General features: G+C 36.2%; 1 protein-coding gene and 1 non-coding gene across 3 annotated transcripts in view; one reads left to right on the top strand and one right to left on the bottom strand.

Annotated features, from left to right (window-relative positions):
- The window catches only part of LOC149838401 (putative DUF21 domain-containing protein At3g13070, chloroplastic), a 54,572-nt gene extending 43,241 nt beyond the window's left edge, over positions 1-11,331 (top strand). Inside the window, exons 11-15 of one of the 2 annotated variants that reach the window (XR_016431959.1) lie at positions 1,626-1,691; positions 6,591-6,707; positions 8,797-8,970; positions 9,570-10,021; positions 10,114-11,331. Coding sequence is in view for 1 of the 2 variants with exons in the window: in XM_090006576.1 (XP_089862702.1) it covers positions 1,626-1,691; positions 6,591-6,707; positions 8,797-8,970; positions 9,570-9,824 (612 nt within the window). In the remaining variant the exon portion in view is untranslated. Of the gene's footprint in view, positions 1-1,625; positions 1,692-6,590; positions 6,708-8,796; positions 8,971-9,569 lie in introns of both variants that reach the window. The other variant, XM_090006576.1, reaches the window with a different exon arrangement.
- On the bottom strand, positions 1,853-1,926 carry TRNAT-AGU (transfer RNA threonine (anticodon AGU)). Its single transcript has one exon. It is a non-coding gene; the product is annotated as a tRNA-Thr (tRNA).
- Positions 11,332-15,589: the final 4,258 nt, after the last annotated feature.

The raw sequence follows: 15,589 nt of genomic DNA, 5'->3' as shown, positions 1-15,589 counted from the left end.
GGACTAGCTAAAATGATGACCCTCCCTATTGGGAGGGTCACTATTTAAATTGAGATAATGAATATATATAGGGAGAGTAGTGCGTAGGTGCATGACCACTTCCGAACATGACCAAAGCGAACTTGTGCTGAGCGTCATCGCGCGTGTGATGGACGCTCAATGACATTGTTTCTGCCAAAAGACTTTTAGCGGCGATAAAAGTCACCGCTAAAGGTCTCAGACCTTTAGCAGCAACTTTTGTCACCGCTAAAAGTCTCAGTGGGGTCCTTTAGCAACAACAAAAGTTGCCACTAAAGGTGTTATTTGATGCAAACTTGTGTTGAGCATCCATCGTGCGCGCGATGGATGCTCAACGCGAGTTTGTTCTGGTCATGTTCCAAAGTGACCATGCACCTACATATTTTCGTGTGTATATATATATATATATATATATATATATATATATATATGAAAATGGGAAGCTACCCGATGCCATCCATGCCCGACCCGTACCAAATGGTTTTTTTTTTAATTTTTTTTTTGTGTTTTTTCAAAATTCCAACCTTACAAATGTGTTCTACATGCTTGTTTTCATAGGAATTGGGTCTTGGATCATTTGATTCCGATGCGTGGATAGATTTTTATAAGGTTTCAAAATCAATGATCAACAATTTTTTAAAACTTTTGAGTTTCCAAAAACCATTTTTTTCATCCAAAATACATGATTCAAGAATCGTTTTCTAGTGAATCAATCATGCTAAGGTCGGATTTTCGAAAAAAATCCCATCGGGTACAGGTCGGGCAGGGATGGGGTCGGGTATATTACCATTGCTATATATATATATATATATATATATATATATATATATATATATATATATATATATATATATATATATATATATATATATAGAGGAAAAGTGGTAGCTGCTTACCACTTTTCTAGCCTACTGAGTGCAAACAGTTGTTTTCCGCAAATCTGACCCTGCAGATGTGTTCGGCATGGTCGATTTGCTAGGAAACGTCACTTGAATCATGTTTTTTTAATCCTTGAATATTTATGAAAATTTTAGACCATCAATTTTTAAACCTTATAAAAACTTATTTGCATGTCAAGAATTGGACGCTCCAAGAGTTAGTTCCTATAAAGCGAAGCATGTAGAATACATTTGTATGGTCAGATTTAAGGAAAACATGAAAAAACCCTTCAAAATCCCGGTAGGCTGATGCTAAGCTAGAAAATGGGTAGGCAGCTAACACCTACTATATATATAAAATATAATTTTGGCATATGTAAACATGCATGTGTATGTGTACATGTATGTTTTAACTTTGAATGGCAGTTTCAGCAGACATGATATTTTGCTGAGGTTTGGCTGGAAACCGTACATTGATGTCACTCCCCATGTACACATACTATGTAGCATTGAATTGTTAGCCTAACTATTTCACTTTGGTAGTTGCATCACCTACTCTGGATAAGTCATGAGCAGCTGCTCCACTTGTTGACCCACTGTCAGTGTGAATTGTCCACAAGTATCTTTTAATATTGCATTTGGTTAAGCAAATAAATTTTGGTGATCTGGCGTTTCATAGTAGTCATTTGGTGTTTACAATATCATTTTTTTGGACTGTGGATGAAACAGATAGTTACTTTGGAAGATGTTGTTGAAGAAATTGTTGGAGAAATATTTGATGAGAATGATTCAAAGGTAAGTGAAAATCATGGTGTCATTTTTAACCATTAGTTTGTGTGAATAAATGTGGAATCCATTTTAAAATTGTTTCACATGGTTATGCAATTTCTATTCTGAAAAATATTTTGTAGCTTGGAAAATATCTGGCTTTTTTTTCTGGATTGGCATAAGCTAATTGCTTTCATCGAGACTCAAACTCTAGACCTCCCGCATACTAAACAGGTGCTCTAACCAACTGAGCTATGAAAGCATATCTGGCTTGTTTATGTGATATGCACATATATAATTTCTGCACAACTGGAAAATATATTCGTTAAATTATATACTTAAATATATATTTAAGTATATAATTCTGTTGTATACCAAAATACCCGATAGGGGTATTTTGGTAATATCACTATGTATTTTACTTTTAAATATTTTACTTTTTCTTCTTTTTTCCTTTTTTATTTTTTCCTTTTATTTATTAGTTTTGGACCACATAAAGGGGCCCCACCTTCTAGTCGTTGGGCCCCCAAACAGTCATAAATATGGCCGTTTGGGGGCTCCCAACGGCTAGAAGGGAGCCCCTCTATGTGGTCCCTTGGGTCCTCCCTTCTCTTTAAATTAAGGGCTCCTCCCTCATTCATGTATGGCTTTTAGCCTCTCCTTTTCTCTCTTTCAATTAAGTTATTTTTGCTTTTGAAGGCTTTTCACCCCTTAGTGGGTTATTTGCACTTGTATTGTGCTTGTGTTCTCTTTTGCACATTATGTGCTTGTGTTGTTGGCTTCCTTGCTTCTCCTCTATTTGCATGTTGGCGCGTCTTTCATTACGTGGTATCAGAGCAAGGTTGGTGATCTTGCATTCTTGTTGAAGCCTTTGGGAAGTGTGCCTCTTAACTTATTTGAAGAACGGAATCCTCTTTGGTATCTATGGAGTACGAATCAAAGGTAGAGCTCTCTTTTAAGCTCAATGGATCAAATTATCTCATGTGGGCTTCTGCTATGGAGAATCACTTAAGAGGTAAGAAACTTTGGGGTTTTGTTATGGGAACCTCTATCGAACCTTCTCTTAATATCACTAAAATGGAAGAGGATGTTGAAAAAGCTTTGGATGGCGATGTGCGCATCAAGGCAATCAATGATCACCAATCCAAATTAGAGGATTGGGAAAGTAACCATGCTAAAATTTTGGCATGGTTCACGAACAATGTTGATCTAAAGAATTGTGCCAATATTGCGAAATTTAGAAGAGCCAATGAGGCATGGTTCTTTCTTAAGGGTATGTATACCAAAAAAGAGCTTGCTAGGCAATTCTTTTGTCAAGAAAAAATTAAATCTGCCAAACAAGGGGACATGAGTGTCCGAGATTATTTTAGTGCTCTTACTCCCCTTTGGGATGAGCTTGCCCTCCTTGAACCTAAATGGGTGGCTCCGGAAGATATTGAATTAAGAAGGGAACAAATTGAAAAAGAGCATTTTTTCCAATTCCTCCATGGTCTTAGACCGGAGTTTGAGCAAGTTCGGGCATCTCTTCTTCATCGTAGCAAAGCTCTACCTATTGAAGATGCTCTTGCCGAAATATGCCAAGCCGAAACTCGTCTTGGCATTTCCCTAAAGAATGATGATGTATTGGCCGTTACTAGGCCTAGAAATAATGTTAAAACCTATAGACCTCCTCATTTTGGAAAGAACAATAGAAGAGGTATCATATGTCACTTTTGTAATGAGCCGGGGCACATTAAGCCTGTTTGTCTCAAGCTTAAAGCTAAGGTTGCCGCCGTTGAAGAAAATGCTTCAAAAAGGAAAGAAGATAGAGGTGATATTAAAGTAGCTCTCAATCAAATCTTCGAAGTTCTCCAGCACCTTCTCAAAAATTCATCTTCCTCTACCTCGGGTGCTGCGGTTGCCTACTCTTCATCACCCTCAGTTACGTGGATTCTTGACTCTGGCGCATCCTTTCATATGACATCTCATAAAAATATTTTATCAAATGTGTTTACCCGACCCCATACCTTCATATGTTTCAACGGCTGATGGGACATCTTTAAAAATTGATTGTATTGGGACACTTGATTTTAATCAAAATTTTATTCTAAAAGTAAGAGTTCCAAAAATCAATCTAAATCTTTTCTCAGTTTCTCAAATTACCGATCACGGTTGCCAAGTCTCTTTCTCGCCCAAAGGTTGCACCGTGGAGGATCTCCAGTCAGAGAAGTTGATTGGGCGCGGCCATAGAAGGGGTGATCTTTACTTCATGGATTTTTTGTCTCTTCCAACCAAGTCATTTTGTAATTTTGTAAATGCCAAAAGTATCGATATTTGGCATAAGAGACTTGGCCACCCTAATTTTCTAAAGATGTCTCTCTTTCTTTTTTTGTGCAATTCTTGTAAAAACAATCACATGTCTTGTAAAGATTGTATCTTTGAAAAATCTAAAGCTATTCCCTTTCCTCAAAGAAATTTTGTCTCCACTAGGTCATTTGAATTAATTCATTCTGATGTATGGGGTCCCTCTTCGGTTGTATCCAAAGGAGTTTTTTCATATTATGTTATATTTATTGATGACTTTTTTAGATTCACATGGATCTATTCTTAAGTAAGAAATCTGAAGTTTTCTCATTTTTTAGAGAATTTCATGCAATGATAAAAAATCAATTCTTAGGTAACTTGTCCATCCTTAGATCTGACTCAAGAGGCAAATTTATGTCAAATGAATTTCAAAATTACTTAAAAGAAAATGGGATTTGTCATCAACGTTCTTGTCCAAACACCCCGCAACAAAACAATATTGCTGAAAGAAAACATAGGCACATAATTGAAACGACTAGAACCTTGTTGATTTCAAAAAACATCCCAAAATCTTTTTGGGCTGAGGCGGTTCTAACTTTCGTGTATTTAATTAATCGAACTCCCTCATCTTCTCTAAAGAATCTTTCTCCATTTGAAAAGATTTACAACATGACTCCTGATTACCAAAGGCTAAGGATTTTTGGGTGTAAATGTTTTATCTTAACTCGCAAAAATGATAAACTTTCTCTAAGGGCGATTGAATGCATATTTTTAGGGTATGGTGAAAAACAAAAAGGTTATAGGTGCTTTGATGTAACAAATAACAAATTGTATATCTCAAAGGATGTTACCTTCTTAGAAGATTAAAATGGATTTTCACACAAATCAAATGAAAAGGTTGATCACTCTTTCCTGTTTGATTTATTATCACGTGATAATAGTTCTGAAGAAACTTTTAATGAACAATAGGAAATACATATAGATGATTTGGGTTCTGAACAACAAGATAATGTAAATGAACCTATATCTAGGCAAATTCAAGTTTATTCCAGAAGAGAAGAGGCAAATCCTCCTTGTGCTTTTGAGAGATACTCTCAAAATAACACAATGGAAGAATCATCTTAAAGAAGGTTAAGTCTTGTAATTAGAGCACCAAATAGATTTGTATCCTATGAATCTTTTTCACCAGATTTTAGGGCATGCTTATTAGCTTTGCATTCCTTTCATGAACCGACTCATTATCATGAAGCTAAACAATATGATCATTGGGTTAAGGCTATGGAACTTGAACTAGATGCTCTTAAAAGGGCGCAAACATGGGAAATTGTTGATTTTCATAACGGGAAGAAACCCATTGGGTATAGATGGGTTTTTAAAGTTAAAACCAAAAGTAATGGGTCTTTGGAAAGATATAAGGCCCGATTGGTTGTAAAAGGATTTGCTTAAAAATATGAGGTAAATTATGATGAAACATTTGCCCCTGTTGCTAGAATGACTAGTGTTAGCTCTTATTGTTGTTGCTTTTATTAAGAAATTGAACATTTTTCAACTTGATGTGAAAAATGCATTCTTAAATGGTGACCTTAACGAAGAGGTTTATATAGAACCTCCTCCAGGTATGATTCTAAATGAAAAAGTCTTAAAATTAAAAAAGGCATTATATGGTCTAAAACAAGCTCCTAAAGCTTGGTATGACAAATTTAACAATGTCTTGATTAATTTGGGTTTTATATCTTGTTATACTGACACTGCTCTCTTTGTCAAGAAAACAGGTGATCTTATAGTCATTCTTCTTCTGTATGTTGATGACATGATCATCACAGGGAATGATAAAAAGGGAGTAGATCAGGTTAAATTCGTTCTAAAGGAAACTTTTGATATGTCTGACTTGGACTTTTTTATTTTTTATTTTTATTTATTAGTTTTGGACCACATAAAGGGGTCCCACCTTCTAGTCGTTGGGGCCCCAAACAGTCATAAATATGACCGTTTGGGGCTCCCAATGGCTAGAAGGGAGCCCCTCTATGTGGTCCCTTGGGTCCTCCCTTCTCTATAAATTAAGGGCTCCTCCCTCATTCATGTATGGCTTTTAGCCTCTTCTTTTCTCTCTTTCAATAAAGTTATTTTTGCTTTTGAAGGCTTTTCACCCCTTAGTGGGTTATTTGCACTTGTATTGTGCTTGCGTTCTCTTTTGCACATTGTGTGCTTGTGTTGTTGGCTTCCTTGCTTCTCCTCTATTCGCATGTTGGTGCTTTCGCGTCTTTCATTACAATATTCACAAATGATACCGCAAGTTAAAGAATTCTGTTTTATGCCTTATCTTTCTCCTCTTTATCCTTTTTTTGTTTTGCTTTTTTTTCTGCTTTTCTTTCTAGATCTATCAAGCATATCTGGCTTGTTTATGTGATATGCACATATATAATTTCTGCACAACTGGAAAATATATTCAGAAATGATATCGCAAGTTAAAGAATTCTGTTTTATGCCTTAGCTTTCTCCTCTTTATCCTTTTTTTGTTTTGCTTTTTTTTTCTGCTTTTCTTTCTAGATCTATCAGGCTCTCACTTAATTTTCAGGTCATGATGATAAGCCTCAAGCAATAACCCATTCTGTTGGATCACTTACTAACTTCTCAATGTATCAGGAGGAGATCCAGAGAAAAACTGGTTATGTTGTTATGCGAGCTGATGGTATCTTTGATGTTGATGCAAATACTTCAGTCTACCACTTCTCTGAAGAACTTAATGTTAAAATTCCAGAGGTTTGATTATGTACTCAAAAATTTTCTTTTCATGTCATTTTTTTGAGCTTAAAACCCGTTCACCTTCATTTGTTCAATTCCGTATTAAATGCTTATCCAGAACAAATAAGATGACAGAAATTGGTAGATTCTCAAGTTAATATTTCTGTCATCATTGCCACGTGCCATCTCCTTGTCTTTGTGTAGCCTCCCCCTTTTTCAGGTTTCTCACCCATTAGAGGAGTTGAAAAGATATATCTGTCATTCTCTTGCCTGACTGGGGAAGTTGACTTTGGTCCCCTGGAAATTTGCCTGTTGCAACCAGCAGTGGGGCCACTTATGAGCGTGGGTACTAGGTTGCTTGTAAAACATGATTTGTCTTATTTTTCACTTTTCTGTATTTTGAAAATTTCATACCTTTCTTTGCACTTATATTACAAGAATTACCAAAAGCTTTCTTGTCCTATTATATATATAATATACTATGTATATATTTTTATACATCTTAAAAGCTGACGACATTTTCCTAATGCTTTTATTTTAATAATAAGGGTGTTCAACTGGCCTAAATTAGTAAACTACTAAATTTCTAGCATTTTTTAGCTTTTCCTTGTTTCTTTTAGGGGTAAAACCAGAGTTACCATAAGCTTTTTAGACAGGTGGGAAGCTCGCTTCCCAAATACTCGCTTCGGAAGTGCGATACTCCTCGCTTCCGAAACTTGATGAGAACCTCGATTCCCCCACACTTTTCCTATGCTTTTGACATGCTTCATTTATTCTTATTATATGTTCTCTTAACTTTTTATGCTTTTTATGTGTTTTCTCTGACTCTTCTCACGCACTTTCATGTGCTTTCGCTAAATTGGTAGTCATCATTTTTAGATTTTGTTAAAAATTTAATTCTTACACTAAAAAATCATGAAATTTAATATTAGTCACTTTTATTTTAGTTTTTATTTGTGTTTTATTTTGATTCTCATTCAATTCTTATATTTCTTTTTTTATTCCTCGCTTCCCGCTTCCTATATATTTTAAAATGCATCGCTTCTCGCTTGTGCTCCCCGTATCGTTTCCCGCTTCCGCATCCTAGTCTGGCAACCTTAGGTAAAACTATGACATTCTTTTGATAAAAGAACTAAGATGAACAACACATGAAACCTATTGTAAAATATGAAGGATATTTGATAGAAAAAGCTCAAAAATAAACTCTTTTGGTCCTTAAAAGTATTTGTAAGAATTTCAAAAAATGCAACTGCCTTAGGGGTAGTTTGGTAAGTGAGGTTAGTTGTAACACTCCTAATGTTAACCACTTAAACTAAATGGATTTGGCTTACATGCACACACGTGTATGTATAGAAAGTTAATAAAACCAGGTTGAGTCACTGGTTGACTCTCCTGAGTCCTGAATCAAGCCCAAGCTAGTCGTATTCCTAAATTACTGGGTTTCTGAACCATTTTAGACTTTGTGATTTGGAAGTAATCATAAAATCAATGATATGAAAAAAAAGAGAACATTTTTGTTTTTTTCTTTCCTTTTCAATAGGCAAGCTGGGGTTGACCCTTAGTGGGAGAACATTATTAGCTTATATTAGAACCTACTTTTTAAAGAAAGAAAATTTCAGGAATAATATTTTATAATCTAAATTAGGAAGTATCAACAGATAATTAGCAAAATTAGATGTCCAAAGAAGTGGTAAAATATGTAGCTTCTCTCTTCAATATAAAATGAAAATCAACAGAACCTTTTGTCTAGGGTGTCCAACAATGCACTTTGAGCATTTGTATAAATTGCATAAATAGTTACTTTAACCTAATACTCTATTGTTATTTGTCTTCTTAAATTTGACACTTTTGGGTTCCATGCTAGTGCATCTCTTTCCTATCTAAGTTCATGTGTTTGAATTTTTTTGCTTTGAAACCTGCATTATTTGTAAGATATCTATAGAATACATAATTACACATGTTACTATTTCATAAATTTTAAGTATCACTTCTATTCTGTAGATTTTGCGTGAGTTTATATTTATGATAAGATCTTTTCAGTGTACTGAATATTGTTCAAGATTTTACTTTTTTGATCTTTGATCTTTTATTCTCATGGTTACAACAGGGTCATCAGTATGAAACTGTGTCTGGTTTTGTTTGTGAGTCCTTTGGATATATTCCTAGAACCGGGGAGAGTATCACAGTGAAACTTGAAAATGCAAGCCTTGAAGAAAATGATGAATATGTTGATGGTGAATCTGATAATCACAAGGAGAAGTATCAGATACTTAAGCTTGAGGTACTCCACCCAATTACGTTTTCTGATGCTTTTGTACAGAGCCTTTAGGAATTAACTCTTAATCGTCCAGTCTGAATAAATTTTCTGGTAACACTGCATTTACCTTTTTATTCATGACATTTAGCTCTTGATCATTTTTCTTGATGGGGTGAAGTGGGTAAGTTGAATATTTTGTTTCAAGAAAGATGGATCTAAATGGTATGGGCATGAGTCGAGGCACTCAATTGGCTTTTTTGGGTTTGTGTTCTCATTCTAGATCCAATGCATTGATGGTCAGAACGAAGAAAGGTTATAAGCCTGGCCCTGGATCTGGTAAAAATCCAAATCTGGAGAAAATCTTAATTCTTTCAAACCAACTTATGATTGAATTTTTAATGATACTGTTAAGCCTTTTAAACTTGGTAATCTCCCAGCCCAATACTGATCTCAGTCCAGCTTAGCTAGTGCTACATGTGGTTGTTTTGTTATGGTTGTGCCTAGAGCCCGACCAAATCTGTCCTGTTTACTAATCTGATATATAGGGTAAACAAAAATTTATCGTTCATCTGTCATTAATAGTCTTAGTTATTTTTTTTAATTCCACTATTGTACTTGTGCAGATATTGGCTGGAAATGCAAGGAAGGTGAGTGCAATTCGGTTTGAAAAGATAAATGAGGATGATACCAGGCTGAACACAAAGTCAGTTACTCGTGTAGTTCCAAGAATCATGAAAAGAAAATGTAAAGGTGAGGAGGACGTGGATAGGATTGAATGTATCGAAGTTCCATTTGAGGATAAAGTAGAGGACTGCCTTGCTGAAGGACATCTTATTGACAGTAACCTCGAGGACTTTGACAATAACAGCAAACAGTAGTTACAGTACTACACCCTCTTTTCATCTCACAACCACAAGAAAAAGAAAACTAAAAAGAAAAATAGAAAAAAGGAAAATAGAAAACAAAAACTCATGTTGTTTACAGGTGAAGAGATGTATCAACATCCGTGTCATCGTAACTGTGAGTGCTGCAATTGAGGCCAAGTCTCGCAGCTGGTCTATCTGAGCATGACACTGTAAGTGCTCTCATCTCTGCAGGTTGGAAGTTGAGATGCTTGCTTTGTGAGCCATATTGATTGAAATGGGTTGCTGGTGTTCTATAAACTAGAATCGAATCTGGCGGGTTGCATGCTGAAGCATTATAGCGAGCCGGAGCCACCCTTTCTGTCTCTGAAAACAATTTCAACAGCTCCCTCTCCTCCCTCATTTCTTTGACCCTCTGTAGCTGTTTAAATCTTTCTTGTAAGAGAGCAATGGATGAATGCAGAATTGCAGAATCCTTTTGCCTGCCCATCCAAGCAGAATCACTTGTAATTGTTAGTGGCAGTGGGATGATGATGACGATGATAGAAATATTCAAGGAATGGGCTGTATGATGAGAAGTGTTGGAATGTTTAAGGAATGGGGTGCTTGTATTTGTAGACAGAGGCTTATAAAAGTAGGGTCTTAGAATAATCATAAGAGGTGCAAAGTCCAAGGAGGAAATCGTTGGGACGGCCTTGTGGTTATCTAATGAGAGTTTTGGGTTGGTGGGCATTGAGGTGTAGGGGCATTTGGGCTTCTAGGAAGAAAAGTGGAGGAAGATCCAAGCAAGTCTGAAGCCTTCCATTTGGAAGGGCCTTGTTGGGGAATAATGGTTGGATTGATGGCCTTGTCACGTTGCTTCCAATTCTTTTGCCATGGTTTTTGGTCTTGCCAGAGGGAATAATTCCTCACAGATTACCAAACTACTCCCTACCTTTGCACAAAGCTACAAAAGCGCAAGATGGCAAGGCAGAAATTGCCATCGTAGTCTTGCTGTGGAAGGAAAGATCTTGTGGGTAGTCTTGTAATTTGTGGGGTGGGGTGTTTTCTGTGAAAAGAGGAGCAAAGTCTGCATGGTGTCTGTCGTCTTGTTAAGAGTGTACCTTGCTTTTTGGTAAAATTTCCCAATAATGCATGTGTAGTGTGGAGGTACAGATGAGACGGGAAGGGAGGAAGGGAGGGAATAAAATTATGGAGAGATGTTTCGACGGAAGTGATGGGGTGCCCCCACCACATTTGTCATGGAGTTGCTTGGATGGACATGGCATGGTGGGTGTGGGGTTGGAGGCCCTAGCTGTTGGTATTGTTGCTCTTGCTTTCTCTTTATTTAGTATATTTTTCTCCCTGCTTTCCTTAGTATCTTTTCTCCTTGCCTTTTCTCATGTTAATATTGGTTCGTAACACAGCCAATTTAATCGTGTCTGGCCTCCTGCCTTTTTGTTCTCAATGCTTGATCAAGTGTTTGAATTTTTTGATTGACATTAGATTCTTTGATTCATGATGGTAGCCATCTTTTGTTGCATCCATTGCCGTTCATCACGTTAAATGTACGGTATTGCCATGTTCTGTTTGTTTTCTTATGTCTACTTGTGTGCTTGGTCTGGTGATCGATCAAATATTGTGAGCCGTCTCAAAGCCTTAGCCACAGGATCTTGGTTTACATTCTGAGTTTTGTTAGGAAACTGAGTTAACTCGGTTTTCGTCAGATGCCTACCCAAGTATGTAGTGGATTCAATGTTATTACAGTGGGAGCAGTGGGTTCACTCTTGATCCATTTCAGCACATCTATTCCGATTTGGGTGGATCAGTCTAATTTACAGGATGATATAGAAAAAAAGTTCAAAAAGAAAAAGAGTACGACTGGGGGGATGCTTATGTATAAATCAGGCCATCATCAAGGGGTTATGTATGGTGGCCATTGTGAATCATTTGAGCTTGGCTTATTGATAGTGTGATCTCAAAAATCTGAATATCTATGCCATGTTTCATCATGGAACGCTTGACCCACTGAATAATATAGATAGCCGTACAAGCCAGATGCACATCTTATGCATCATTGTATCAAGCGTCTTAATATTCAACAGAAAATATTTGGGTGATGGTGGTGGTGGTGGTGGTAGGATTGATGGTGTGTGGGGGTGTGCATGCACCTGCAAAGTTCCTGAGAGGGCCTATTTGCACGTGCACCCTTGTGCTTGCATGTACACACATGCACATAAATGCGTCTATGCATAATCTGCAATGCACGCCTGAATGGATGTACGTGCTGAACATGCCCTAATTTGTATTCGTGGCTGAACAGTAGTGGTGGCTTTATTTTTAGATTCCATTGTTTGTCACCCTCAAGTCTACTCTAATTCTTACACTGTCCAACAAGCCTGCTTGACCTTGGACTCACTTGTGTGATGACAAAATTATTGGAGTGCCACAGCCTTCTCGTGTCTTAATCATATCGGATAGGACAGCCAAATTGCATGTACGTAGATGGAAACAATGAGAATCACAAGTCCTTCAGGGTCGTATTAGGATGCTCTCAGAGCTCCCACATCAAACAGGTTTTTAACAAAATTTACTGCACATTGCAAGTAACATGTACCTCTAGAGAGTGCGTAAATCATAGAAACTACAAAGTCCGAATCTCACTTTATTTTACCTCTTGATTCTTTTCTCTTTCTGTTATCTTCTCAAAGCCAAACTGTGAGATGACCTTCAGTAAATTGGGATCAGTGCAACTCAAACTTAATGTAGCTATCTTATTCATCTCTGTCTCAGCTCTCTTCTATGCTGTTTGGCCAGGCTTCATCATGCTTTACTCAAGCGCTGCCCTATAAACTAGGCCCGAATACCAGTATCAGGTGGGTCAGCTAAGTGGATGTCTGTCTCAGTTCATAAATGAGCCGAATGAACCAAACAAAAGTTGTTTGGTCTAGGTTCGTTTAGCTCTAGATCCATCTTGCTTTTTGGGTGAGCTCAGCGGAGCCAAGCTGAGCACCCTCTGTGCTCAATTTGTTTGTGCTAAATAATTGGCTGGTGGCTAGTCACAGACCACTTGACAAACTCGAACGAACTTCAGGCAACATGGGTTGCTTACTAGCTCGATTGTTCGGATCCAAAAACCATGCATGCACAATTATCTACCTGCATTGCCCAAGGTTCATATATAATCAGGCTTGGGCTCTCATTTCATGGCTACCTCAGAGGGACATGCATTTGGAGTCTCGTGTCACGATGCAGATATGCCATGTGATACGTGTCCATGTTTCTTAAAATTTCACAAAAACACATATTTACGTCTGGAATCTGTAATCGTACTCATGTCCAAAACCCAAACCCCTTGTTTCCTACTGTTTAAAGAACTCTGAATGCCCTTCATCTTCATGATGAACCCAAACCCTCAATTCGTATGGGCCCCATAAGTAGGGATGCACATGAGCCGGGTTCAAGCCGAGCTTGGCTCAGCTTGAGAAGAAGTCTTTTATTTTTAAGTTTTTTTTTTTTAAATTTGAGTCAAAAGTTCTTTTTGAAAGAAAAAGCAAATGGTGGGATTTGAACCCAGGACATTTTCAAAGAGACTAATGACTCACCAATTACGGTAACACCTCTTTTTCAAATCAAATTTAGAAAACTAATATACATATATAATCTCTAATTTCTTTATATAACTATGTGAACGGAGCCTAATCGGGTTTATCGAGCCCAACCGAGTGGGACAAACTGTTCAAGCTCGACTTGTTTAGTACCGAGCTTAAACCTTTGTTCAATCACTGCTCATTTATTTTTTGAATGAGCCAAGCTTACTAACTCGGCTGGTTGTGCATCCCTAGTGCCGTTTCACTCTTTAGATGAACGACATGCATGGCTGCAAAAATGAACAACCATTATGCACTCAACATATGAACTTCTTGGGTGGGTCTTGGGTGTGTCCAATAAACCTTGGACCTGAGCTACTCTTGTAGGAAGATAGCTTGAGTTTTAGTTGGTGGGCCTAGAGTTGTCCTTTGGCCAACTTTAAGCATTCAAGTATAACCTTGACTACGAACTTCTGTTGACCAACTAAAATAGTTCTTTTTCTTTTTTTGTTAAATCATAATTGTCTAATTATTCTTAAATTTAAGAAGTTTTAATCCCTCGTATTATTTTGATTTGGGATCCACTAACCATGGGGATAATTTATTATTATTATGGATGTATTCAAGATTACAACCAAAGAAAAAAAAGACCCCTGACAGCTGACAGCCCATGTGCAAAGTTACCACAACTTTCTTTCAGTAATAGCTTCAACCATTGTGCTCAAATAAAAAGCAACCCTCGATTTTTATAAAGCTGACTGCAATACAGTGGAGGCTTGACTTTTAGGTTCTCTTTAAGTTATTCCTTTGCTACTCTTTTCTGTACCAGATATTGGTATTTTCACAAATTTCTGAAATAATTATTTTTACTAAAACAGCCTTTTAGAGGAGCGAAATTGAAAAACACTACTACACTTTCGATCAATGAATGACCAATATATATATATATATATATATATATATATATATATATATATATATATATATATATATATATATATATATATATATATATATATATATATATATATATATATATATATATATATATATATAAAGTTCAGGGATCATCCTGACACCAAAAGGTTACCTTACTACTTAGGACTCTTCAAAAATAGTAGTTGTAGGTGTTTTTTGATATATAGAGGGAAACTGAAATATGTAAACTAAAACAATATGCAAACTAGTATGAACCGAAAAAATTATAGTTTTTTTTTTACAAATTTAACCCTGTAGATATATTGGGTGTGGTACATTTGCTTGGAATCCACTATTGGAGAGATAGGTTTGTCCAAGCCAAGGAAGGTCCAAACCACTTTTAAAAGACAATTATATATATATATATATATATATATATATATATATATATATATATATATATATATATATATATATATATATATATATATATATAAAGTGCGTGGATGTGATCTACATGGTAAAAAATCTAAGAACCAACACTTAAATAAAAAAAATTTGATGTATAAATAAAATTTCTATAATCTAAAATAATTCAAAATTTTCAACCGTTGAATTTTAGCACATTATAAAATCCTATTTACACATAAAAAATACTTAATCCAAGTGTTGGTTCTTATACATCACATCCATGCACTTAGATTTGCAAAAATACACATCCATAATTGCCTTTTGAAAGTAGTTCGGACGGTCCTCTTTCTAACGCAACACACATATAAGTTAAAGTTTGCTTTGTATGTATAAACGACTTAGCAAAATTTATATATTTTATATTTTACTTTTTGTTTTTGTTTTTTGAACTGACCCTCTGGATGTGATCTACATCCATGGAGGTGATGAAGACACGAGTACAGATGGAGAGAATAAGAGCAAAAAGTATCATAATACAATGCAAGATGGATCAGCTACCTAGGCCGTCTACTCCAATCCATAAGATGTATGATTGAACCATTTTAGGGCAGCAAAGCAATGCACATCTCTTTGGACAAAAGGATGGGCAGAGGGAACCAAAGCAAACTTATCAGATAATCGTTAGAACCTAATTTTTTGATGACAAAGTTCTCCGCCTAAGCAGGTAATCTCCAGTTAATGTAACTTTATGAATCCAACTTGTATACAGGTTTTTCCAGCAATGCAAAAATCAATAATTATAAAAAACACCAATTTTTTCCGGACTCGAAAGAACAATTTTTTCAAACATATGATCCAATGGTCAATTCCACTAAACCAACT

The sequence above is a fragment of the Nuphar pumila genome, chromosome 5, assembly GCF_984573655.1.
Source record: "Nuphar pumila chromosome 5, dmNupPumi1.hap1.1, whole genome shotgun sequence".
Lineage (NCBI taxonomy): Eukaryota > Viridiplantae > Streptophyta > Magnoliopsida > Nymphaeales > Nymphaeaceae > Nuphar > Nuphar pumila.
The sequence above is the reverse complement of the archived record's forward strand: the minus strand, read 5'-3'. Positions and strand labels throughout refer to the sequence as shown.